This window comes from Drosophila gunungcola, assembly GCF_025200985.1.
Source record: "Drosophila gunungcola strain Sukarami chromosome X unlocalized genomic scaffold, Dgunungcola_SK_2 000034F, whole genome shotgun sequence".
Lineage (NCBI taxonomy): Eukaryota > Metazoa > Arthropoda > Insecta > Diptera > Drosophilidae > Drosophila > Drosophila gunungcola.
In genome coordinates, this window is record NW_026453187.1 from 427507 (window position 1) to 453069 (window position 25563).

The 25563-nt window shown below is 34.7% G+C and overlaps 1 protein-coding gene across 4 annotated transcripts; it reads right to left on the reverse strand.

Moving 5' to 3' along the window:
• Positions 1–300: 300 nt before the first annotated feature.
• Positions 301–25333, reverse strand: LOC128260623 (uncharacterized). Of its 4 annotated transcripts, none has more exons than XM_052993769.1 (9): positions 25224–25333; positions 24036–24234; positions 7410–7821; positions 5384–5556; positions 3904–4020; positions 2561–2848; positions 1882–2132; positions 1444–1647; positions 301–1377 (listed from the first exon to the last, which is right to left on the reverse strand). In XM_052993769.1, the coding sequence occupies exons 3-9, from the start codon at positions 7604–7606 to the stop codon at positions 949–951; spliced, it is 1659 nt and encodes a 552-aa protein (XP_052849729.1). In that variant the 5' UTR covers positions 7607–7821; positions 24036–24234; positions 25224–25333; the 3' UTR covers positions 301–948. The 4 variants fall into 4 exon arrangements, with proteins under 4 accessions (XP_052849729.1, XP_052849726.1, XP_052849728.1 ...); XM_052993766.1 differs by having other exon boundaries at positions 24036–24246; XM_052993768.1 differs by having other exon boundaries at positions 24036–24246; positions 25218–25333.
• Between the last annotated feature and the right edge of the window lie 230 nt (positions 25334–25563).

Sequence of the window (25563 nt, forward strand, 5' to 3'; positions counted from 1 at the left end):
CTCAAAATAATTTATAAATTTGGCTATCAAAAACTACCTTTTTTATTTTTAACTATTTTAATTCTTAAATTTCAAGTATTTAATTCAAAAAAATTAAACAAAATATATATTAATACCTAATGAAAAATTTAACATTTCAAAAATATATTTTTCATTTCTGAAATACTTTGCAAAACATATTTTTTTAAATAGACTATCTGACTATTTCAAAAATAAATAACTAATATAATATAATAATTAAATTTAAGCATAAATTATAAAAAAAAAACAAATTTAATACCAGCTCAAAGCTCAAATAATAATAAACTAAATTGTTTGGCTTAAGAGAACTTGAAACGTCGACTTCGGCATATAGAATGTTCTGTTTCTTCTCCTGTTGCTTCATTGGCACCCAGTTTTTTTTGTATCCACCGGCCTTTGTCCTTTTTGGTGAGCCACAGTCTCGCAGGACTTTCAACTGAGGACCCCCGATATTCCACGGTTTCCAACGATACATTGCGCACCAAAATTAATATGCATCGGTGGGTTATTCATACGCCCCGTGGGACAGGCAAATAGCAAACTCTCTTTGTTTATTTGTGTGTGTATGTGTATTGCGTGTATTTGATTTGATGCGTTTAGTACTTAGGACAACAATTACGTTTAGGTTAACTAGCATAAATCTATAATCATCACATTATGGCACAATGTATGTTATGTAATATATACTATATATATATATACATATATATGTATATAGAGAGAGAGTGATACACATAGTTATCGATTGATATAACAAATTAAATTTTCTGCTAATCACGGTTGAATCGAATCACTTTTGATTCCCAACCGAATCACTTGTGATTCCGTGTGATCTGCTGGCAAATTTGAAGCCCTTTATTGTCCGGTGAATCGTAACTTTGTACGCTTCTCATGGAGTTCAACCAGTATATTGAATACATCGACTTTTTACGTTATCAGGCGACTCGTGTTGCGACTTCGACGACTTCCGGCTCCGCCATAATTACTACCATAGTGGTCACCATTTATTTGCGTCAGTGTAGTCGTCGTATGTGGCACATATAGACTCGTATTATTGCGGGCATGTCGACGTCTATAGCGATACCCAGTGATTAGTTCGCGCACTGTCTTTCGATATTTATCGGACAGCACACAGTATAAGAAAAAATTGGAGGCCGCATGCAGGGAGGCCAGAAGATTGCAGACATTGCCCGCTACCACCTGTGTACCTATTTGGAAGTCCATATACTGGGACAATATCAAATAAATGGCCCATGGCAGTTGGCAAAATATGAACATCAGCACCACCGCAATCAATGTGATCGTCACCCGATTCTCCTGCGATACGCTGCCCTTAATCCCGGAATTTGATTTGCGCTGTAGATAAAGTATAGTATATGTGTTTTACCAATCTCAAATTTAAATTATTTTTGTTAAACTTACTTTGGTTCGCCTTATGCTGCTCGCATTGGTCAGATCGCCACGCAGACTTTTTGAACGATGCACCAGTAGAATGAGAAATGAGTTAAAGGTGGCCAGTAAAAGCAATGGGAAGACTACAAAAACCAGCAGTGTAAACATATTCCACAGATTACTGTACAGCTCATCCTTGCCCAGCTCCGAAGTTCCATGATTGTAAATAGTGACCTGAAAGGCAAAGTACATATTATAAAGTGCGACAAATATTGCAACACCAATTAAAAAAGTTGTAGAAAAGGCAACACTAACTCCTCAGTATAAGAGCCCTTTAAAATATTCAAAGCACAGTCGTATTTATCATAGTCAGTCTTAATACTTCTACTCCCCTCATGTTTTTCACTGGTAAACCTTCTTCACATTTTCTCCAGGGAAATCCCAGCATTTTCAGCACATTTCACTCACATTTTGACAGTATTCCGTTACATTAAATGCGAATGCATCCGTGTTGTTGTTGTTATTGTTATTGTTGTTGTTGTTGCTGTTGTCGTTGTTGTTTCGTTTGCGTCGCAACAACTGCAGCATACTTTCGGTGACCCTTGACCCCGGCTCCTCCACCGCCTCATCTTGATCCTGTTCCTCTAGCGTTTGCCTCAAATTGGGAAGCGTCACAAATCCAGATGACTGCCAGTGCCGGCGTTGTCGTGGAATGTTCTCTACAAAATGGTAAACAAGTTCTTAAAATTAAAAGAAATTGTAGACATTTTTTAAAAATAAAAGTTAGGCACACAAAATAATTAAAAATAAAAACAATATTGTAAAATTCTAGCAGAATAAATAAAATTAATAATAAATAATAAATGAATAATATAATATATTAGGCAAACATCTTTAATATTCAAAAACGATACGAAAAATGTAAAATCCATTTAACATCTAAATTAGGGCTGGCAAAAATAAAAGTAATTAAACAACATTATTCCTAATACTAGGAGAGTAAACAAATATAATACAAATTTCGTATGAGTTTATACAAGTATATAAATCTAAGTTTAATCTACCTCTATTTTACTTTATTCAAGCATTTAAATGCAAAAATCGTTGTTTTTTTCCAGTGTTTATGAATGGTGACCCCTACACTCACCTGGTTCTCCGTCACCACTGCCACTTCCCCAGTCGACGAGCAGATTCGAGCTGCCGGCGGTCGACGCCTCCGTGCTGAAGTGCTGCGAAATGGTCGCCGGCGTGGGCAGCGGGGGCGTGGCCAGTGGGGGCGTGGCCACGGCAAAGGACGGAATAGGGGGCGTGGGCGAGAAGTTGGCCACCGTTTGGTTGCACGGCTGGTAGGCGTCATCAATCAGCTTCCAACCGACCGTAATTGTGTGCTCGAATGCCGTTGAGAGCGTGGACAGCAAACAGAAGACAGCCACGGCTGGAGATGGCAAAGCATTTTACATTTTAACGATGAGCAAATCAAAATCAAAACAAAATCAATTTTTTCCCTTTCTATCTATCTATCTATCTATCTATCTATCTATCTATCTATCTATCTATCTATCTATCTATCTATCTATCTATCTATCTATCTATCTATCTATCTATCTATCTATCTATCTATCTATCTATCTATCTATCTATCTATCTATCTATCTATCTATCTATCTATCTATCTATCTATCTATCTATCTATCTATCTATCTATCTATCTATCTATCTATCTATCTATCTATCTATCTATCTATCTATCTATCTATCTATCTATCTATCTATCTATCTATCTATCTATCTATCTATCTATCTATCTATCTATCTATCTATCTATCTATCTATCTATCTATCTATCTATCTATCTATCTATCTATCTATCTATCTATCTATCTATCTATCTATCTATCTATCTATCTATCTATCTATCTATCTATCTATCTATCTATCTATCTATCTATCTATCTATCTATCTATCTATCTATCTATCTATCTATCTATCTATCTATCTATCTATCTATCTATCTATCTATCTATCTATCTATCTATCTATCTATCTATCTATCTATCTATCTATCTATCTATCTATCTATCTATCTATCTATCTATCTATCTATCTATCTATCTATATATCTATCTATCTATCTATCTATCTATCTATCTATGTTTTAAACTATGCTTGATTTTTTCTCCCTCAACGACAACTTATATACATAAATTTGCATAAGAAATATAAGATGCTTTTCATAAAAATATCGGTTTCTTAACTTATCAGAAATTTCTTCTCATTGTTTCCATTGTACCAAAAAATGTAATTAAATGTCTACAACTGCAAATTAAAATACAATATTCCTTATTAAATGACTGCCTATATTCCTCTTTATTTGTCTACCTTAATAAACAATAAACGTTTATTTTAGATAACCATTTAAAAATTGTCCTGTATTTTTATTTCAATATTTATTTGTTTTCTATAATTTATTTTTGGCCATCTTAACTCACCTGCTATCACCTTCTTGGCCAGCGATTCCGTGCAGAATGTTTGTCTCTTGAGTGGATAACGTATCGCTATGAATCGCTCGATGGTGAAGCACACGGCAATGTAAATCGAGATGTAACCTGTCCGTGGAAACAAGGAAAACAATTGAGAATGGGCGTGTGTGTACAATACAGACACAATCAATTGTGCACTTGAAAAAATTTAAGACCAGGCTATAAATATGAAATCATTTTTAAAACTAAGTCCCATAATAATAGCTAAAACTTTAAAGTTTACAATTTAAGTTAAGTGGGGAAAAGCAGAACTAAAAACGAATTATGAAAAAATTTATCTGGTATGCTTATAAATTTTTAAAACATACTTGAGTAAAAATTAAAATATTTATAAAATAAATAAAACAACCTTCGTTACATCATAAATAACCTTATGGCTTTATAAAGGCAAGAAAAAATCTGGAAAAACATACCTTTTTGAATAACAAATTTTTCCGTGCACTCTGGGATTATAAATACCCGTGCCACCCACTTTTGACCCGATCCCAATTTATTCGCTGCCTGGGCTGTCAATTTATTCAAAACGCTGCTGCGCACTCTAAACGATTGACGTCCGTGCTCCGCTGATGAGACTAGTTTTGTATGGGTGGGGGAAAGCGGAAAACTGTAGGTATGGCATGGGTATGGTATCGCATGGAAGCGGGACTCAGCTGACCGCTGGCGTTTCGCAGAAAGCGCTGCTAACTATACCTCGTAAATTGGCAGAGCTCAATGAAATTGATGCACAACAGCAGCATCGGCCGCAGGTGCAATTCGAATTGATGGGCCCGGATCCCAGGAATCCGGAGGTCCGGGAATCGAGGAAAACTGGGGAATTTATGGAATCCACACCATTCCACTTAGTGCTCTCCCTGCGATGCATTCGGAATTTTTACCCCCGAGAAGCAATTGTTTTAACGGCACAAAATTGACGCTTTTTATTTGGAAGCACCCACTTTATTTTTGATGAATAAATGTTATTTCTTCATGTTTAATTTAAGGTATTTAAGGTAAGGTAATTGATTCTCAACTTGCTGGTGCAATAAATTTGTATTATTTAATAGACATTCGCAAAAAATAAGAATATTTTAAGAAATAAAAAGTATATTGGCACTTATTTTATTGGAGAAGAGTCACAAATTAGTTAAACAAATATGAATTATGTGGTAATATTGAGTTTAAAATCATGAATAAATGTGCCTTACATGATGATGAGATATATTTTTAACGCGGCTTATTGGATAGGCGCGTGAAAAATTTGTACAGCATTCTTTTAGACAAATTTAAAAGTGAATTCAATCAACCACAGTGTTAAGGTTACTTAAAAATGTCTTAAATTAATTAAAAAGTATTCTTAACTGATTTTAAATGACTATAAAGCACAGCATATCTGCTTAGTTTTTAACGCTTTCTAGAGCCATACTTCTTTGAATATGCAGTTAATACTCACCAAAACTGTCGCACAGCCAGACGAAATAGCCATACAGTTGATAGTAAATTTCCAAATGGTACTTGGGGTAATCGTAGTGCTGGAGTGATAGGATTAATTGACAGGTCAGGTACGCAATGTCCGTGATGGCCAAAGCCGTTAGATAAATGTTCGTGGTGCACCTCATGCGCTTTCTGAAAATGGCGAGAAGAATCGGAAAGAATTGCAATTTGTGTTTATTCGGGCTTTCACCACCAAATCCCCCCAAATCCCCCTCCACCCAACTATCACCACCCCCGCATTGCGAAATCAGGCCAAACCATTTGGTGGACAATGCAAAACGCTGCCAAGTGCAACACCAATTGAAATAGCAAATTGCCCGAAAGCAAAACGCAGAAGGGGTTGAGGGGCATCGTCATCGGAAAATTCTAAGGGGAAAAACTGGAGTGCAGGAAGGTGGAGGGGGATGTTGCTGAATTTTCCCAGCGGGCCTGGGCATTTTCCGAAACGCGCACAAATGTCGGCACAGTCATAAAGCCAAAAGATGAACAATAAAAACTAACTGTTAACATTTAGTTTTCTCTCTGGCATCGCCCGCAGCTCTGATAGTTAAATTTCCTTGTGTTCTCCACAAAACAAAATAATGAAATGAAAACATTAAATTAAAAAACCATTTATGGCATTCAGGTAATTTAAAATTCCACAAGAGTTGGATGGAAAATGGATTTATGCAATGTTGATAAGTCATTCTTTAAAATTTGGTACATACAACAGTTTCTAGTCTGTGTACTAAATGATATTTACCGAAGTCACCCTGTAAGTTGGTTAAGTCAAAATTGTTATTTAGCAAATGACTATGCACTGGTTGCTAACAAAACAGAAATAATAGTTGAAATGCACATTTTTTAAAAAAATATTTTATTGTTTTTCATCCATTAAAATGGTTATAATCGATTAGCTTGAGATATTTACAAGTAAAAAAAATATTTGCAATTACATTTAGTTTAACTTTAGAAAAATATTTGAAATACACATTATTATACAAATACTTTACAGTTAGTCAACAAACTTTAAATCGTTTAGTTTTTACAAGTATACAAACTATTTTTTAAATCTTAGGTTTTTGGCTGACCTCTAAATCTTAATAAGGTTTCCTTTATTTGATTTTGTCCGAATTTTTTCCGGAAAATGCCCATATGGTGATATGGTGTCATAGTAGTCAGCTTGCCGCACAGAGCACTTGCAACTGTCGCATATTTTCTGGCACACATAAAAAACACTCTCACACACTTTGCTTATCTGCATTTTTGCATTTGGCACATAAAATGACTCTTATTGTTTCACTTATTGTTGTTGTACTTGTCCATGCTATTTTTGTTACTGCTATTGTTGTTGTTGTTTTTTGCTGTTTCTGTTACTGTTATTGTTGTTTTTGTTGTTGTTGGCATGGTGTGGAAATGATTTTAAAATGCAGCGGTGGCTACAATTAAATGCCGTGTTTAATGCGCTGCGTACCTGTTCGCTGCTTCATTCGTGTTCCACTTGTTTCACACACAGACAGACACTTTGGTACAGAGAGAGAAAATAATAATTTCGAAAATGTCTGACCTTGATATTGTTTGAAAATAACACAGCTTTACATATAGATCCCAAAAATTTGCTACTTATTCTTTTTAAAAAAATTATTTATTTCAAATCACATAATGCATACTAAAAAAAAAAAAAAAATTGAAATTGTTAATAAACTCACTTTTATTCCAGAGCTTTATTCACTTATAAATGCTATGAAATAAATATTTATATTTAATATATATATATAAATATATATATTTAAATATTTATATATTTTTCGACGAGTTGCAATTATATTTTGAATTTTTCTCTGCCTGCTGAATGCATAAAACAACAGTGCCTAAAGGCCACGCCCACACCATCGGCCAAAATCGGCTGGGCCATAATCCAGCAACAATAACAGCCAAAATGGGGAAGGTGGGGAAGGGGGTAAGGGGGTCTGAAGGACATGTGTGGGGGATACAAGTGCACTTACCGCGTCAAAACATAAATGCTCACTGAATTTCCCAATAGTCCAATAACAAAAACGCACGGCACCAAAATGCGTTGGACAACATGCCGCACTTCCGCCATATCCGCATCCGAAAACATTTCGCCAACAGTAGCATTTCCCAGCGTCGCTGCCGCTGTCGCTGCCTCAGTCGACGTCGACGTCAAGGACATTGTCACCATTGACAGAGGTCCTGCCACGCCTCCCCCGCCCGCCTCCGCCTCTTCCGCCGCCTCTGCCTTCTTTTAGCCGCCTATCCTGGCCACTTGAGTTTGGCCCGTATCGGTTGCGTTTTCCTCGATTTTCCGATTCTCCACTCGGATCCGATTCCAATTGCACTTTTGTCAGCAGCCAAAACAAACGCTCACACACACGGAAACGCCCACAGCCACGCCCACTGCAAAAATATAAAACAAATAAAGAACTTCAGTTAGGGATATACGATATGGGAATGCAATATTCTTATAGTTTACTTTATGCTGCATTCAATTAGTCATGTAATAAGTCACAATATTTATGTTAACTTTAATTTTTTATACACTAAATTTAAATAAGATTAACAAGCTATGACATCTTAAAATAATACTTAAATTAACAATCAATTAACCTTTTTTAGTTATTATACTTAAAAACACTTTAAATTATAAAATAGTTATACAATGTGGCAATATATAATACTTTAAACGAAAATAAATAAGAAAATAAGACATGATTGAATCACCCAAATATTTAATTAGTAGTTTTTAGACTTATCCAATTTGTAATGAACAATAACAATCGATACATTGTACCGATTTAATTATAATTTCGCTCGCTAATCATTAGATATCCTTCCGTTTCTTGCGTTTTCGTTTGTTTCTTCGACGGCACCGAATGATTTATGGCCAACCCGGATTGGCATTGATATTGGCCAACAATCGGACATATACAAATAGGAGTGGCCAGGATTAAAAACAAGGACTAGAAAAGAAAAGAAAAGAAAGCAGGATGGCCTGCAGATGTGTCTTCCAGCTGTTTGCTGCAGATTTCTGCACCGACCACTCGGATATTTGCTTCGAATTACATTTTGCACAATCACACACACACACAATCACACACACACACACACACACACACACACACAGAGCACCCGCATAGAAAGTTCACTTATTTATTTGGTTTTCAATTTCGGGGCTTTTTCGCTTATTTCTTTTGTTTCACTTGGCAAAACAACCATTCCACCCAATTTCCGATTTTCCCACTATTTCCACCACCCATACATACTCGTACATACAGGGCAGACAAATTGCGCGTAAAATAAAACTGAAATTGCAATTGCAGGCAAGGGCAAAACTACACGAAAAAAACAAAGGCAAAAAAAAATAAATATACAAAAAAAAAAGGATAAAAGGAGAGCAAGGAATTGGAAAGCGTTTTAAAAACAATAAAAGTGGCAAATTCACAGTCAAGTCCCCACCCCTCGAAATTCGCAAATATTGCACGTACGTGAGTGAGAACAAAACCTAAAACCGAAAAACGATATTCGTGGCATTAAGCGAAGCTCGGAAAACCAAACAAAAAAGTGCAAAGTACAAAAATGCTTTTATTTCCGCTGGCCACATCAGATGACATTTGAAGGGTTAAAAAAAAAATCGTGGAGAATCGTGCGAGAAAATGCACCCATTAATTGAACGCTACGAAAACACATTTGATCTCAATCATTTTTTCTTAACAATAATGGTTTTAATTGTAACAAATAGTCATTTTCTTTGAAGTGTTAAATCAAATGGTAGTTTGTCTTTAACAAAAACTTATCTCTAGCACAACATGACGTGATCTTGAAGTGTTATAATTTTATAATCTCTGTTTATTATAATATTAATAAATAGTTACTAAATAACAAGTATTGTAAAAAAAAATCAACACAAAATTAACATCAAAGTCAGATTATAAATTATAAAAAATCATAACTATTAAGAGGTTTTATAATTTGAAATCGATGGGTCAAGTTATGGGCCTGTTTATGTTTTGGAAACCAACTTTTCTAAAGTTTTGAAGTCTTCAAATAAAAAAATTGAGATTACAAGATGGGGGATGGCCCACAAACTTTTAGAGGTATGTTATACCTTTCCTAAGTTCGATTTCAATGGATCAAGTCTAAGGTCCAAAAACGTCTATGCATATTTGCTCAGTGCAGTCCACCTGTGCCTTTAAATAAGCCGAGACTACAGGACCTCAGTTATCAATGAATGAATATGGAAATGGCTGAATGAATGAGGGAATGAATGGGCATGAATGAATGAATAGATGACTAGCCGGCTGACTGAATAATTGAATGAATGCGTGAATGAACGGCGCCTGGGAGAAAAATGGCGGAATATGGCTAAAATGCTGCGGAGTGGAACAAAATGAAATAAAACGGGCTATTATTTTCTTTTACCTCCGCCCTTCACTAGGCTTCTTCCTCAGGCTGTACTTTTCTGCTGTTGTTGTTGTTGTTGTGGCAAACAAAGCCTTTTTGTTGCCGGTTTTGTTGTTTTTGTTGGCGGTTTCTATACACATCGCTTTTATAAGCAACGGAATTATTTTTTTCGGTGCCGAAAAAATTTAAAGGATATTTTATAGGTTGTTTTAGGCTTGCTGTTTTGCTTATTGTTACGATTTAGTTTATGTTTCCCAAAGTGTTTATGAGATTTAGTGAAATTAAGGTTATTTTTCAAGTTAGTTTACATTGAAAATGTAAGCGTAATTCATAGATTGGTTTTTTTCTTTTTTTTTTTTTATTGATAGTTGCAGTAATGAAAATTTTTATAATCGGGAACTCAAATTTCTGAACTTTGCTAGGCTTAGCCGAAATATACGTCGAAAATGTTAGCCTGTTAAATTATATTACGTATACGTATCAAATTAGTTAAATTTGTAAATAATGATTTCTTAATTTATTGTTTAATAATTAATACGCTTATTGAAACCATTTTTATTATATTATATGTACATACGTATTATAAAATGAAAAATATAGTATTATTATAATGCAAACATTTTGTACAGGGTATTCGGAACATTCAAGTGCATCTTTTTCCTCCATAGACACCTGACTGTATTTGTGTCATTCAGGCAGTCACAACAAAAGATGCCTAAATTAGCACACACAGACACACTCTTAAAATCACACATACACCTGCGCGGTTGACAGCTACGTGCGAAAAAAGCGAAGAAGAATTCTTCAGATTTTCCACTCTCTTTGTTATTTTTTTTTTTGTGGCTGCCAGGCCGCGTTCCACTTTTTTTCGCATTTTGGTCAGATGCAACAGAAAATTCTTACATTTTTTTTTTCCTCTCTTTGCATAATTAGTGAGTGGCTCAGTGGGTACAACAACAAAAAAAAAATATAATAATAATAGCAACAAGAGAAGCTTGGGCAAGTCAAGTGGCTGTGTGCCATTTTCTCAGCACCTGCAAAAAATGTGCCTTGCTCTTAATTGGCAGTCAACAACAAAAAGAAAATGGAGAAAATGGCCTTAAAGCCGTCCCAAGAAAAATAGACGGCCTGCGGCTGCGTTTTTCCTGATTAGGATAAGTTGCATTTAACCAACATTTAAAATTAACTTTAAATTGAAAACCAGTCTGAGAGAAACAGGGCAAAGAAGCACACAGGATTACACGGAGAAAAATATAATATAAATGGTTCAAAAACAATTATTGCATTATTTCAGGAATTTTTTTTGAACATTATTTTGCATATTGGTTTTCAACAGGTTTGGGTATTATTTAAAAAAAAAGATATTGGATGCAGGTATTGCATTGCAGACTTTTTAACGCTCACCTATTACTAAATCCAACCACAGAACAAAGGGAATTGGTTTATCCAGGACAATTTAAAATGTTAATTATTCGCCAAATTTCACCTCTTAAAAAAAATACTAAAAAAAGTTAATCGAATTTTAAGAAAATTACTATAATTTTATGGCATTGGTCTGCACTTCACATAGGATTTATTAAATCAAAACACTAAAAGTTTAAATTTTTAAAACACGTAATTTTAAAAGTGTTTAATAATATAAAATAAAATACTAATGGATTATGTAATATAGGTCTCAGTATGTTTTTAGTATTACCTTCAAGAAAGTGACTATTAAAAAAATTTTTTTTTCATTTAAAAAAAGGTCAAAGTGTGCTATTATCTTAACCGCAGCTGTATGTTAAAATAAATTAAAATTTAAATAATTTGGATTTCCCTTCATTGCAATTCGATTGAAAAACTCGTAACTTTTAAAAGTTAATCAAATAAAACTTATACTATGGCTATTTTTAGCACCTTCATTTGAAATTCAAGACTTTCGATAGGAACTGCCTGTTCTCTGAAAGTTTTGAAAGTTAAAAGAACTTAAAAGAGTTATAATTTCCAGTGTAGAGCCACATAAATCTACGAGGACCAAGTCAACGCTTTTTGGGATTTGTTTATCGCTGGCCGTCTTTCCAACCCGCCAGCACTTCATCTCCTTAACCCCAGTGCATTTTGTTTACCCAGAACAACAAGATAAAGTCAAATAGTTACAGCGGCATCAGGACTTTGGCGTTGGAAAGAGATGGCAGAGAGTCAGACAGAAAGAGAAGGGGGCAGTCAGACAGAAAGAGAGAGGGGGAGAATCAGACAGAGACGGTCAGTCAGTCAGTCAGTCAGTCAGTCAGTCTGTCATTCCATCAGGTTGCCCTAGGTCCGAGTTGTGGAGTCAGCAAGCCAGGCATCCATTGCAGCCTTTGTGGCAAAACAAACAGTGGCGGAGTTGCCGGGGCAAAGGAGTACATGCAGAAGGTAGAATCGGGGGAGAGGGGCTCCAAAAAGGGGGGCGGGAGTTCCGACAGCTTCTTCTTTTACTTGAAACTACAACAACTAGTGCGCTAAGCTACACTATACCGACTTTGTAGCATCGAGAACGTAGACAAGAAACAAAGTTTGGAAAAGATCGAACCGTTACAACTTAGGATTATCCTAGATAAAATATAAAAAATATAACAAAAATATAAAAAAAATGTATTTAAAAAAGTACTAGTGACCTTAACAATTAGTATTACCTTGTAAATTTGTAACTCTCTAGCTTAGCGTAAGGTTATGTCAATTTTTTTTCTTTCATTGCTGAAAACCTTAATCTATACTATAAAAATAATAATTTTTTTTTAATTATGTGAGACATTTAAACGTTAACAATATCAAAAATTAAAAATATCCATAGGTTAAGTTTAAGCAGAGCTAAATTATAATTTAAATTAAATTATATTTCTGGCATAAACGTGTTTACCTTTAACAAAACAATTATTAAAATTCGATACTAAAATAATCAATAAAACGGAAGTGGTTATGTTAAATAACAAATGCATCACATTCCATGCTAATCCCTATACCCCGTAGAAAAGTGCAGGAAAAATTATGCAAGTACAGTTTCCCTCAGGTATTTTTGCATTTGATTTTCAAGTTCTGTCTCTTCGTAGCCGGACTTTGGTGGTGAGTGTGGAAATGGGGAAAAAATGGCTGCAGGACTGCCAGGACTGCCAGGACTCCCAGGCAGTCGTGACTTGGGGGAGGGGCGTGGTCGAGGGATACGAATCGGGATACGGATGACGGTTGTCCGGGTTGTGGCCAAGGTGCAGCATTGCCGTGACAGCCCATCAACTTGCATTTCCCCCGATTCTTTTTTGTTGGCTGTGTCTTCTCGTTTTTGATGATGCCTTGGCCTGGCAGACAAAATTGCATTTCGCTCAAGGTGTGACCAGGTCCGAGTGCAATGGCAAGTCCCCTGCCAAGCATTTATAAATCGTGTGACAAGCGCACATACACAGCAAACTAAAAATGTATTTATTTAAATCAAATTGTTTTTTCTCTTCAAACCGCTGGCAATTTTGAAGTAAATAAGTATTGTACAGCACCATTTATTTAATTAATAAGAGTCAATTAAAATAAGGCAATAAAAAAACCCATTTAAAAGCTATCTTGATATTATGAAAGCCAAGAAAAATGTATTTTCTTCGTAATTTGTGAAGAAAAAATATGTTTAAAATGAAATTAAATTATTGTTATTATAGTATTTCTACAAGTCTAAATTAAATTATTGTATTATAATTTTTAAGGCACAAAATATATACTTTTCGTAGTTTAAAAATGGTACTTTTCAATGGTGTTTGCTGTTTAATTAAATCAATAAATTTAGAACTCTAAATATATTTTAATGTTGAATTTTTATGAAACTGTATTTTTAAGTTCTATTTTTTCTACTACTATGTTAATTTTTTATCTTAGATTTTAGACTCTAAATATTGTACTTTTAACATGCTTTTAACTGATCTATTATATTAATCAGTTCCGTTTTTTACCAGTGCAGAACTTCGGGGCAGGGGAACAGTGGGCGATGAGATTCTGCGGGAAGGACCAACGTCCATTGCCATAAAACTTAAACAAGTTATTTATGCACACGCGTTGCGTGCTTCAAGCTCGTATTCAATTGCAGCTGGCAAATGTTTAAGAGCGACGCAAAGATGGGAATGAAAATGGGGTGGCTGAATGCAAGGTGCATGAAAAGTGCGGAAAAGTGCGGAAAAGTGGGAAAAGCGGGCACTGCAATGGGGCCTTAAGTTATCAACATGGAATGCAATTTTCCAAACTGTCTATTTTCTATGCAAATTCGCTTGCATTTCACAACGCGCTGCGCTTTGCGCTTTTGCTCTCTATCTTCCACCAGTCACGCCCACCCCCCGCCAACCGCCTGCCGCCTCCTTTTTTCCCAGAGGGGGACGGGGCCATGGGTGCCGACAGGCCATATCAGCCATATCAAAGAGCTGAGAGCGAAGAAAAGCAGTAGTAGTGGGAAAAAAAGCGTCGCACAAACATGCAAATGTGTTGCATAGTTTAGGGCGCCCTCATACACACACTCGCTTATCAAAAGCATCCTGGCCCGTCCCGTTCCTATGTGTGTGTGTGTGTTTGTGTGGCATATTAACTTGATATATATTTAGCAGGCAAATATAATGCTTACGACAGATTTTTTTATTGCCTGGCAAAAAATACAGGAATGTAATTGGAAAAATGTAGCTGTACGAATTTGTTTTTGGAATCTCTTCAATCGGCAAACATGCAAAACAAAATTAAGGAACCAATTTTAAGAAAAAGAAAATAAATTAAAAAAGATAAGAAATGTACATCATATATATAAATAATTGTTGAGATCACTGATAAAAAAAACATAGTAAGTCCAAATATTTTGTACTCGATTTAAAATACTGGTTTACAAAAAACCTAAACATTTGTTTTTTATTTGGGTTTTTAATTTTAAAAATATTATAGTACTCGCATTTGTTATTTTCTTAACCCCTTTTAAATGAGTAATATCATTAATTGGCTATATTACCTATCTGTTTTATCCCACAGCCATTTTATTGACTATTTGATTTTGCAATTCTCCCAATTGGTGCATATTTGCATGCAAAACTTTGCAACTTGGAACGTTCCTCTTAAATCTGAATTCGAAGCGCTTGGGCCTGGCTAATCAGCGAGCACGACGGTAGTTTATGTTGTTGCATCACTGATGGATGCCAAAGGCACTAGCAGCCTGCATCCTTAACCCTTGGTCGCCACCCCCTTTTTGGCCAACGCTCCCGGAGTTGCCACAAAATCAAGCCACATTGATATTGATGGAGGGAGGGGAGCGCGTCAACGGCAATGAAAAAACCAAATGAGCGACGCTCTGAGCGCTCCTCTCGATTAGCACGCTGCACCACATGGTAGCCAGTGGTGCGTGGGGTTAAAGAGGGTGGTGATGGTGGTGGTGGTGGTGGTGGATGGCCCCCTGTGGGTGAAGGCCGCAAAAGGTGGCGCGTATAGAGCGCAGGGGGTGAGGTCAATGCAAAGCAGCGCTGAACCGAACCAAAAAAAACAGGCCAACGGCTACTCGATGAGTGCGTGACTTTTCAGCTGCCCATGGAGGCATGGCAATACACTTCAAAAAACTGCTTGTAAAATGTTGTTTCCAAACCCTAAAAATACCGAACATAAAAATAGTTTAAAATTTTAAAGGAAACTATTTGAGAATTAAATTATAAACTATTAAAGGTATGCCACTTGAAATTATAATAAGGTTAGATGGTATATGTAAAATAATAACAGTCTTGTCTCATATTTCTACAAGCTATAGACAACTTGAAAATGTGCAACATGAAAAGAGGTAAAAAAAATGGACCAACGTTAGAAGCTATAAATTAAATGCATTTGATAAGAGAAATAGGTTACATAAGAGAAATGTCACACTTAAATTGGAATCAATAAGTGCAATAAACTCGTTGACCTTTTTATCGAGTTATGGGTTATTAAAGGTGTTATCTTAAGGTGGCTTAACCAAGATATAATCCAGTTCCATGCTGGTTGTGAAAACGTTTTGCTCTCACTGCTCAATTACACCGAGATAGCGATTGAAGGTGTTTTGGCTGCCAACACGTTGGTTTCGCAGGGCGATGAAATTTAACAGCGCGAGTAGCTGGCGAATCCCTTCTGACATTGACAAATAGTGTGCGAAGTACAATGCAAGCGCACCAACACACACGCACACTAACACATACACTTGCACGCACACTTGCAAAACTGGCACACGCATGCCGTGGCAAAATGTGTTGCATACTTGCGGGCGCAAATTATTGCCAGCAGGCAGCTGCAGCTGCGACTCAGGACTCAGGACGCAGGACTCCTGTTCCCGCTCCTTCTGCCGATCCTGCGCCCTCTCCTCGCCAGTTTGCTAATTAACAAAGCACTTTACAGCTGTCCGGAGAATTTGAGGCGGAGGGATGCCAAAAGCGGGGCGTACACTCGGAAAACCACGACAATCTATTATAACGTAGCTAAAAGTTCTACAAAATAGTGACAAAATTAAATATTTAACTTGTAAAAATTTCATCAAAAACGTGGAAAAGGATAACCTTTTATAGACCACGATACAATATAAATTTTTATAGATTTGTAGCATTAAAATATTAATTTGTTTAAAAAATTAAGTAAAACAGTACCCTGACTGGTTTTAATTTCTTGTAATTATACATTTATGAGATTTGATTTTTTTTAAATAAGCTTAATACCCTGTCATATATTATAAACCGATACTAAAGGAATACTTTTTCCGATCAATTTAAAATATTATTAAGACACACTTATTAAAATTAAAATTTCAGTTTTTTTTTTGGTACACAATTAAATAAAAATGTTGTCAAATCTTTTAGGCGTTTCAAGGCATAAGTATGGAAAGACGTTTACTTTTTTAAGTGCATAAATACTTTACACCTTCCACCTGGCCCAAAAACAACAGCAGGAGACAAAGCCTTTAGGACCATCATCTCTTAGCAAGCTTATCCCGTTTCTTGGCCGCCCAGCGCCGCCCCCGGCCACGCCCTCCCTTTACTCCCTTTTACCCCTCTCACACCACACCATCGGCAGCATTAATTAAATTTTATAACGCCGCCACTGCAGCTGGTTGTATGGAAACACGTGATGCCAACGTTTAGAATTTGTCGCCAAGTGTTCCGCTGCACCTCTGCCGGTTTATACTGCGTATATATAAACTTAGATATTCCCATAGCCCATTTTAACCACTTTAACCAAACGGAGTTGGGAAAATTGAGATCCCACTTGGATATTTTATATTCTGTATTAAATTATTTTAGATCCGAGAACTGGGATTTTAGAGGAATTCATTTTTATATTTTCACAGACAGCTTTAGCATATATAGTATTTTAAAATAAATAAATAATTTGTTTGCTAATTTCGTTAATTTTCGAGTGATTTTGGGATATTTAAAATCTTCAACCAAATATGCTACTATTTGTATCGCTTTATTTTCATTGCTTATAAAATACTTTGTAAGAAACATTTAAGTACCATTTATTTTACGTTTTGTAGTTGGTTAATGGTTGGTTTAAAGCGTCAAGGCGGATAATTGAACAACATTTAATGAGCACTTTAAGCGACAGTAACAAAATAAATTGCAAGAGTTATATATATGAAAGGCATACAAAGCATTTGCCAAGGGCAATTTAAAAAAAAAATAATATACGTTTACATTTAAACAAGACTGGCAAAAGGCAATTTAATTATGCGGAAACGGGCAATTATAACAATAAACAAAAATTAATTGAATAAGTTTCTAGTAAATACATGAAATTTAAAGACAAAGGCTTAGTGCATACATATACAAAATAATAAATCTGTTGCATTAAACATCCCCTATTTTTCATATTTTGTAATTTTAGTCTGCATTAAAAGACCCTTCCATAAATCCTTTGCCTTCTTTTAACGTTTCGTGGATTCCCTCATCTTTTTAGCCTAATTACATAATTTAAATACAAATTTGTGTCTGAATTGCCGGAAAGTTGTGAAATGGCCAGGATGGCCAGTTGATTTAATTCTATTAGTGGCTTTATTCGCAATTATTCACAATTATTTATATTGTCGAGTGGTTAAACCAAGCATTCATTTATTCACCATTATCTTTTGTAGGCTGCCAATTAATTGGCCTAAGGACTTGAGGCGTTTTGTTGTCCACCCCGAAACGAAATTTAGACCGGAATTGGAATGAAAATTTAACAATTTTGCAACTCTAATCTGCGCGGCAATAAAATGAAAATGCTGCGAGAAGAAAACTTTGCCGCGCGGCAAAGGAAAATAAAAATGAAAATAAAAATACAAGAAGCGTCACGAAAATGCGCAGACAGCAAAAGCGGAAAGTGTTTATATATATACATATATATATATATATGTGTGTGCGTGTATATTGTATATATGGGTGTCTCCATTGTTGCTAACTGCGCTCCGTTTATTTAGAAAGTTATTTCTCTCGCTCAGCGAAGGAAACACAAAAAGTAACTAAAAATAAGCTGAGCCAAAATAAAAACATTGTTGCACATGCTCCACTCCGCACCCAAAAAAATATAACAAAAATTGAAAAAGAACTAAAACAAGCTGGCAACAATGTTGTCTGTTATTCAAGCTGAAAGCAGTGCGAAAAAAAGAGGCGGCCAAAAGGGGCGGGCCTGGGGGAATCCCCGCCTCATTAGCTCGGGGTTTCGTCATGGATATGCTAAAAGGTTTTTATTATTATTTTATTCACTTTTTCGGCTGCGTTTCTGTTTTGTTTTTCCTGCTGATGATTATTAATGGATTTATTTTTGGGCAAATTTTAAGTTTCTTTGTTTGTCATCACTTCGAGCCGATGACCTTGTATTAGAACTTAGCAGCGCATGATTAAAAAACTACTTAAATGCTCTCTGGTCACTTGTTTACTTAAATATAATGGTATGCTTATGGCCATAAAACAAGGATTAAATAAATAAGAATATTTAAAATTAATTTCTATAAACTAGATTTTCATTTTCCAATATATTTACCCCACTGCTTTGAAAATATTTTCTCTGAAAGTCACAAAAATTTTTTAGAACTGTAAACGCGATTCAGATGAAACACACTGTCACCTCACCTGACATTACGCCATTTGGCGGCACCGTTTGTTTAGTTATACAATATTTTCTTGGATTTCACAAAAATGGTTTTTACCTCAATCCATTCCTACGCTCTGTTTGCATTGTACTGAATGCTATTTATTATTATTATTTAGCCATCATTTGGCTGGCAGTCAATTGGGCATTTTGTTTATAAACAATATACACAGGGCACCGAGGAAAACAGTTTTGATGTAGCTCATAAAAATGGTCAGCGAGACACGGGTAAAATACAGGGAAAAACCAAAAGAAATAATAAACACGAATTGCAAATATTTGTAAGCTTTCATCGGGAAAAATTGGTGTGCGGGCCAATAAGGTGTTGACGGAGGCAAACAGAATTAAAAAATTGTTTTTGTGCTGCTATTGTGTTTTTAGTGCCAGTTAAACAGGAGAAAAATTCAATTTTCCTTCCTCTTTTTTCAGGTGACATAAACGGAAATAACGCATACGCCCTGTTGGCAATTTTTATAAAATTTAATCCAATGAAAATAACAAAAGAAAGAGTGAGCTCGAAATAAAATTGAATCTCGAAAAGGATGCGGTGACAATTAATAAAACACTTGGTCTTTATTTTGCATCACAATTTTACCCCTGTTTACTTTATTATGCGTAAGAGATTATAATGGCATTAATTACGTATACGCACAGGTGAACACGGCGTAAGGCACGATGGGCACTTAATTAGTGTGTGTGTGTGTGTGTGGCCTGTTTGTTTATGTTTAAATGTCTGACGGCTTCGGCAAACATTTCCCTACACTTATTCGCTTATTCTGTGATTGTTTGCCTTTTTTATTCATACGTTTCTGAATTTTTACAGGGACTTACAGATGCTCTGTTTATTGAAGGAGACTTATTCAAAACAGATGGTACCCTAAAAAGTTAAAATATCCACTTTTACTATCAAAATTGTGTATCAATTTTGTTGTTTACAAATTAAAAACAAATTAATTGCTCGTAAAAATGGTTTTTAAAAGCATCTAAAAATTTTGTATGTGCTTCTTTCAATCAAAATTCTTTTATAAGGTTATTTTTATCCTTAGTACTTTTTTCATTTTTGTAATAGTGCAAATTATTTTTGGTATATATGAGAGATTATTGAGTCATTTCTTTTCCCCAAAAATTTACATTTCAACTAAATTACAAGTAAAATGAACTAAAAACAAGAGTATTGATGCTTAACATTTGACAAATACAATTTTGGGACTTGCTCGCTTGCAATTTTGTTTTCTGTTATTCAAAACGATCGCCCATGCTAGAGGGTAAACGCAAAGAGTTTTTCATATTTTTGTCAGCATGACATTTGAATTTGCATAATTAATCAATTAATGCTGCGATTTTAGAGGGGAAATGAAAATGCCTGGCGTCACGTGCATAAATTTTGGTCATGTGTTTTGCGCTCGTTTCGTTTTCAATTTCATTTTTGAATACAATTTTTAAGCCGCGCACGTGCTCCGACATGACTATGCCTGATATATATGCAATCGGCATGGTATATACATGTGTTCATACGTGGACATCTACAGATATGTATACCTATATCAAAAACTAAAAGGGGAACATTTAATTTGATATGCGCTTTGTTTGCCCAACGACATGGACATGTCAATTATTTAATGCTTAACGTTTAGTGCCTTATTGCATTTCAATTTTCCATTTTGTCATTTGACTCGATGCGTTTTTATCGCCGGCCATTCGATATTCACACAAATTACGTGACGAGAATGCCAAAAGAGAAGCACTTGCTATTAAATTAGGTCCAAAATGTTTAATATTGCGATGCTAACTGAGATGTATTTGTAATTTGATAATAGGCAATATTTTTAAATGTTTTAATATGTGCTATAAAAAGTGAAATATTGAAAGGTTAAGCTTCAACTTTAACCAGATTCATTTTACTTATAATTAGTTTCGTAATCTAAATTTCCTGTTTGTTTAAAATAGATTTTTAACGATTATTGTTAATGAAAACACATCAAATTAATAGCCAATAAATTCGGAACTCAATCGAAAAATAAATTTAACAAAATTTGAATCGACTGCAAATATTATTTATTTACTTAACAATTTTATGTCGTATTTATTGACCATTAATTTTGTGATTTTAGCTTATTTCACAATGTTGTGCTAAGTGCGTAATAGATTTCGATTAAAAAAATGATCTCTACTAACAGAAAGAATTGAAAAAAGATTTTTGAATTACCTGCAGAAAATTTGCTTTAGGCTGACCCATTTTTAAGTTGTTCCGACTTATATTTTTTGGCTAAGAGATATAGTCACACGACATTGGGCTGTCAAGAGGTTTTAGTGCTTCCCCTCGTTTTTCAGTTGTTTATTTTGGTTGAGGGGTTCGACATTAGACGGCTACAGTCTAATGGACCACGCCTTTTACCCCCCTCAAATCCCCTCCGTTTTCTTTTTTCCCACCCGTTTTCCACACGTTTTCCTCAGTTTTCCTGTCATGTTTCACCTGCCAGTTGAATTGCATTTGATTTGATATTTGCTGTCATCTGTGCGTCGTTTGCTGCTCTTTATTCGGATTTTCACTCCTATGTTGTTCCTAGAATCATTAGTTTGCTTTTTTGGGTTTACCATATGTATCTGTATCTTTTTGTCACGTTCGCCTCTCGATTTTCGTGATTTGGTTTTCATTTCTTGGGCCTCTGCTGTTTTCTTTCGGCTTCTTGTTGTCCCACTCGCATCTATTTTTGGTACGAGCACAACAAAAATTAAATAAATAATATTGTCATTCTCTCAATTGCATTTGCGCTTTTTCACCCATGTTGCCTCAGATATTTCAACAATTTAATCCATTTTTTATGTCTTTGCTCGCATGTGGCCCAAATGTTTTTCCTGCTTTATGTGGTTGACTAATTGTTAGGAATTTTGTCGTTTTCATAATACTTTTAAAAGGAAAGTTTCGTCACAGAGTGGAAAATTATCTTAACAATTGGCATTCGAAATGTTTATGAAGTATGAATCTATACTAAGAGCTATATTTTAATATTATTTTACATATATTGTATATATACACTAATTTGATTCATTTTAGATCTGACAAATCGTTGCTATTTACATTTATACATTTTTGTAAGCTTTAGAATTACAGATAAGGCCTTGCTGTATTTAAAATTATTGAAATGAAATGTTTACGACAAAATTTTTGCTGATGGATTGTAGGCTCACATCCAATTAAAAATCCATAAAAAATTAATAGCAGCGCTGGCTATTTTCGCCTGAATTTACACAAGAATCGACCTCCAAACAAAAGGCAGACGTAAAATTATTGATTTGCGGTTGCAAATGTTTCAGCATCCAGCTATATACATTGAGTATTTTATCTCACTATTTTTGCCCATTCCACTGGCAATTTAATTTCAATTTGTTGACCGCCTCATTTGATTTAAATGTTCGGAGAATGTAAATGCATTTCCACTTGAATTCCGAGATCTTATCTTGGCCAACAGTTTCAATGGGTTAAAGGGGTGCTCAAAAGGGGTCCCAGAAGGGGTTAAAAGCGGCAGGAAAAATATTCAGATTGTTTGGCATTTGGTGACGTGCGGCGATCGCGTCCAACAGAAACAAAAATAAATAAATATAAATGTTGCGCATAAAATCTATTTTGACTCAAGGTCGCGTCATCAGTTTCTGCTTTTTTCACCGCCGAAGAGGAAATTGTGGCAAAAAAGATGGGCAAATATTAAAAGAAATATGGGAAAGGTGGTAGAACATAAACATTGCAAAAACCAGGGGACTATAATGGTGAAAATAAACAACATGTTTCTCAAAAGCTTCATACATTTAAATATTTTAATTTACATTAAAATTGTTTATTTAATTAAAACTTCCAAAAATAATTTTCTTTTGCTAAATATAGTTTTTATTTATTTGTTAATTTATTGTTCACAAACGGATACTCAAAAGAAATCCCTATCTGGCTTATTTTTATCAAAATAATTCGTTTTTAATGTAATGACTTTAAAAAGGCATATTAAATATGCATAGTTATGAAATAACTTATTAAATCTTACGAAAAAAAACCTATAAATAACGTAAGACACAGACTCATTATTCTACATTTTTAACTCGCATAAATCAGCGTAATCAGGGCTTCATCTGCACCTTGATCTACATTCCAAGATCAAACCGAACCAGTTTGTTCTTCCGATCTCACGAAGATATCTCACCCAAAACACATGAATAGACGTTCTTTGAGGAAATAAATGAATAGGGGAAAAAAGCGACCGCGTTAGATTGTTCAATTATTCAATTGGGGACTTCGAGACGACGGCAAACAATTTTGATTATATTTATTAGATGCCGGATTAGCCAGCGTAGGCGCTTGTGGCAATTGCGTTGAGTATACGCCATGTATGCGCCCCAAAGTAGTTTAATTTTTTCCATCACATGTGTTTCGCATTAGCTTTGTTTTTTATTTTCGCTGGAGGGCAGGGGAATTGAAACGAAAATGAAAATGTCTTGTGATGGAATTTAAATTGAAATGGATATTTTGATCTCTCTGGTGAGTAGTAGGGACATCTTCTCAATTCCGTTCACCTTACCCACCCAATTCTTCTCGCCCGCCGACTATGCAAATGTAGCGGAAATACTGAACAAATGCCACTCGACTTGGCCCTGGATCATACTATATGCCTGACTGTATATATAAATACCGGCCAGAGATGTTCCTGAATGATCTCTCGAAAATTCTGCTCAAGTGTGTCACTTGAAGAGCGTACAAAACAAATCAATTGATTTGAGTATATTTGATCAGCTCTCGACTCGACGCTCAAGAGATATTCAAATCTATTTTGCAAAAAAAATATATATATATATATTTAAATAAATTAAGATCACGAAGAGATGACTTCAAACACTAAAGCACAAAAGAAATACTGAAAGAGCAAAAGCCACAATTTGATCTATTAAAATTAAAAGTAAGGAACAACAGTTTATCTTCCTTAAAGTTTTTTTCTGTCCTACCAATTTTGTGTTTCGATGCAAAAGTGCTTAATGAATATTGCCATATTTTAGGTGTTTCTTAGAATAGAACACATTATTTGATTTTGAAATCATGCAAATATTGATATTAATTCAATTTATACCTGGAATAATCGCGTTGTGATTTAATGTTTTGTTGATTGTTGAGTTTCGCCGGCTTCTTTTGCTGCTAATTATATTTTGGTCATGCCAGCAGATCCATCAATTACAGATGCTTTTGTGTTTTTGGTCATTGAGTATTTATTGTTGTTATTCAAACATTTTTATATATTTTATTGTATTTTCATTTTAAAATTTTCCATACTATCGCAGTTTCTATCACAATTGTCAACATTTGCAAACAAAAAAAAAAAGTATTAATGCACTATTTTTGTGCTGCAAACGAGAAAACGTGTACTCAAAAATAAATAAAGCAACTTAAGTTTTGGCCAGCATAAAAAAACGAGTGTGAAGAAAAAATTCAAATAGTTTTTCACCGAAACAGCGGCCGAAATTATACGACAACAAAAAAACAGAAATTGAAAAAGGTACCGACGCAAATGGAACGCAAAATATTTGCATCTAAATAAAGGCTCAAAACCGATCAAATGTGCAGTCATCGGAATCAGCCGATATTATGATAAAAACTGAATTGATTATTAAATTTGATTGTGTTTTGCAAGTGGACCTTTAATTCAGTTGATTTGCGTTCTTTTTTTATGATTTAATATTTATTTCATTTAATTGAAGTTTTGCCATTTACATTTAATGTCATATTTAAATGCATTTTAAATTTGTAAAAATAATTGGATGTTTTAAAAACTTTTCTATTGGTTATAATTATTTATGTCAATTCGATTTATGAATGATTTACTTTAATGAGCTCACTTTCGTTTATTATCCGTATTTTTGATTATTTATAAGAATATACTATTTTCAAGTTAATATTTTAAAAGGCTTTAATTTACTTTAAATGAAAAATCAAAATCTGTATCAATGGTAGATTTTAATTTTTTTCCTTCAAGAGAGTAATTTTACTTTAAATACAATTAATATTATGCACATGATTAAGGAATCTATAAATCGAATTATTTTGTGGGTATTAATTTATAAATTTTAAATTTATTTATTTAATCACTATTTGATTGTTTAAGGCACTAAATTAATTTATCAGAGTGTTAGTTTTAGTTGTAAACGCTTCTTATTTCACACATACTCAAAGTGTTACATATTATTGTTATAATTTTTCACAGCACATTAAATAAAAATAATAAAAAAAATAATATAGTTTTTAACAGCACACAAACACACACCCGAAATTGTAAAAGAGAGAGAAAAAGATGGGATCGTATCGGCTGGGCGAAGATCACGCCAGAGCATCGCGAGGAGACTGAATCCCCCGATCGGCTATATCGCATATATGGCCGGACGTCGGGCAGGTGTGCGAGCGAGAGGGAGTGGGAGAGGGAGAGTGAAGGGCGTGAGAGGGGGTCTCATCTCAGCAAATAAGAAAATATCATCATCATACGACCGCCATTTAATTTAAGCGAATTCCGCTCGATTAACAGCTAAAGAACGGGGAACGGAACATACTACAAAATTCCGTCCTCTTACAGGTGTCTGTTCTTGTAGCTTTTCTTCGAATATAAAATA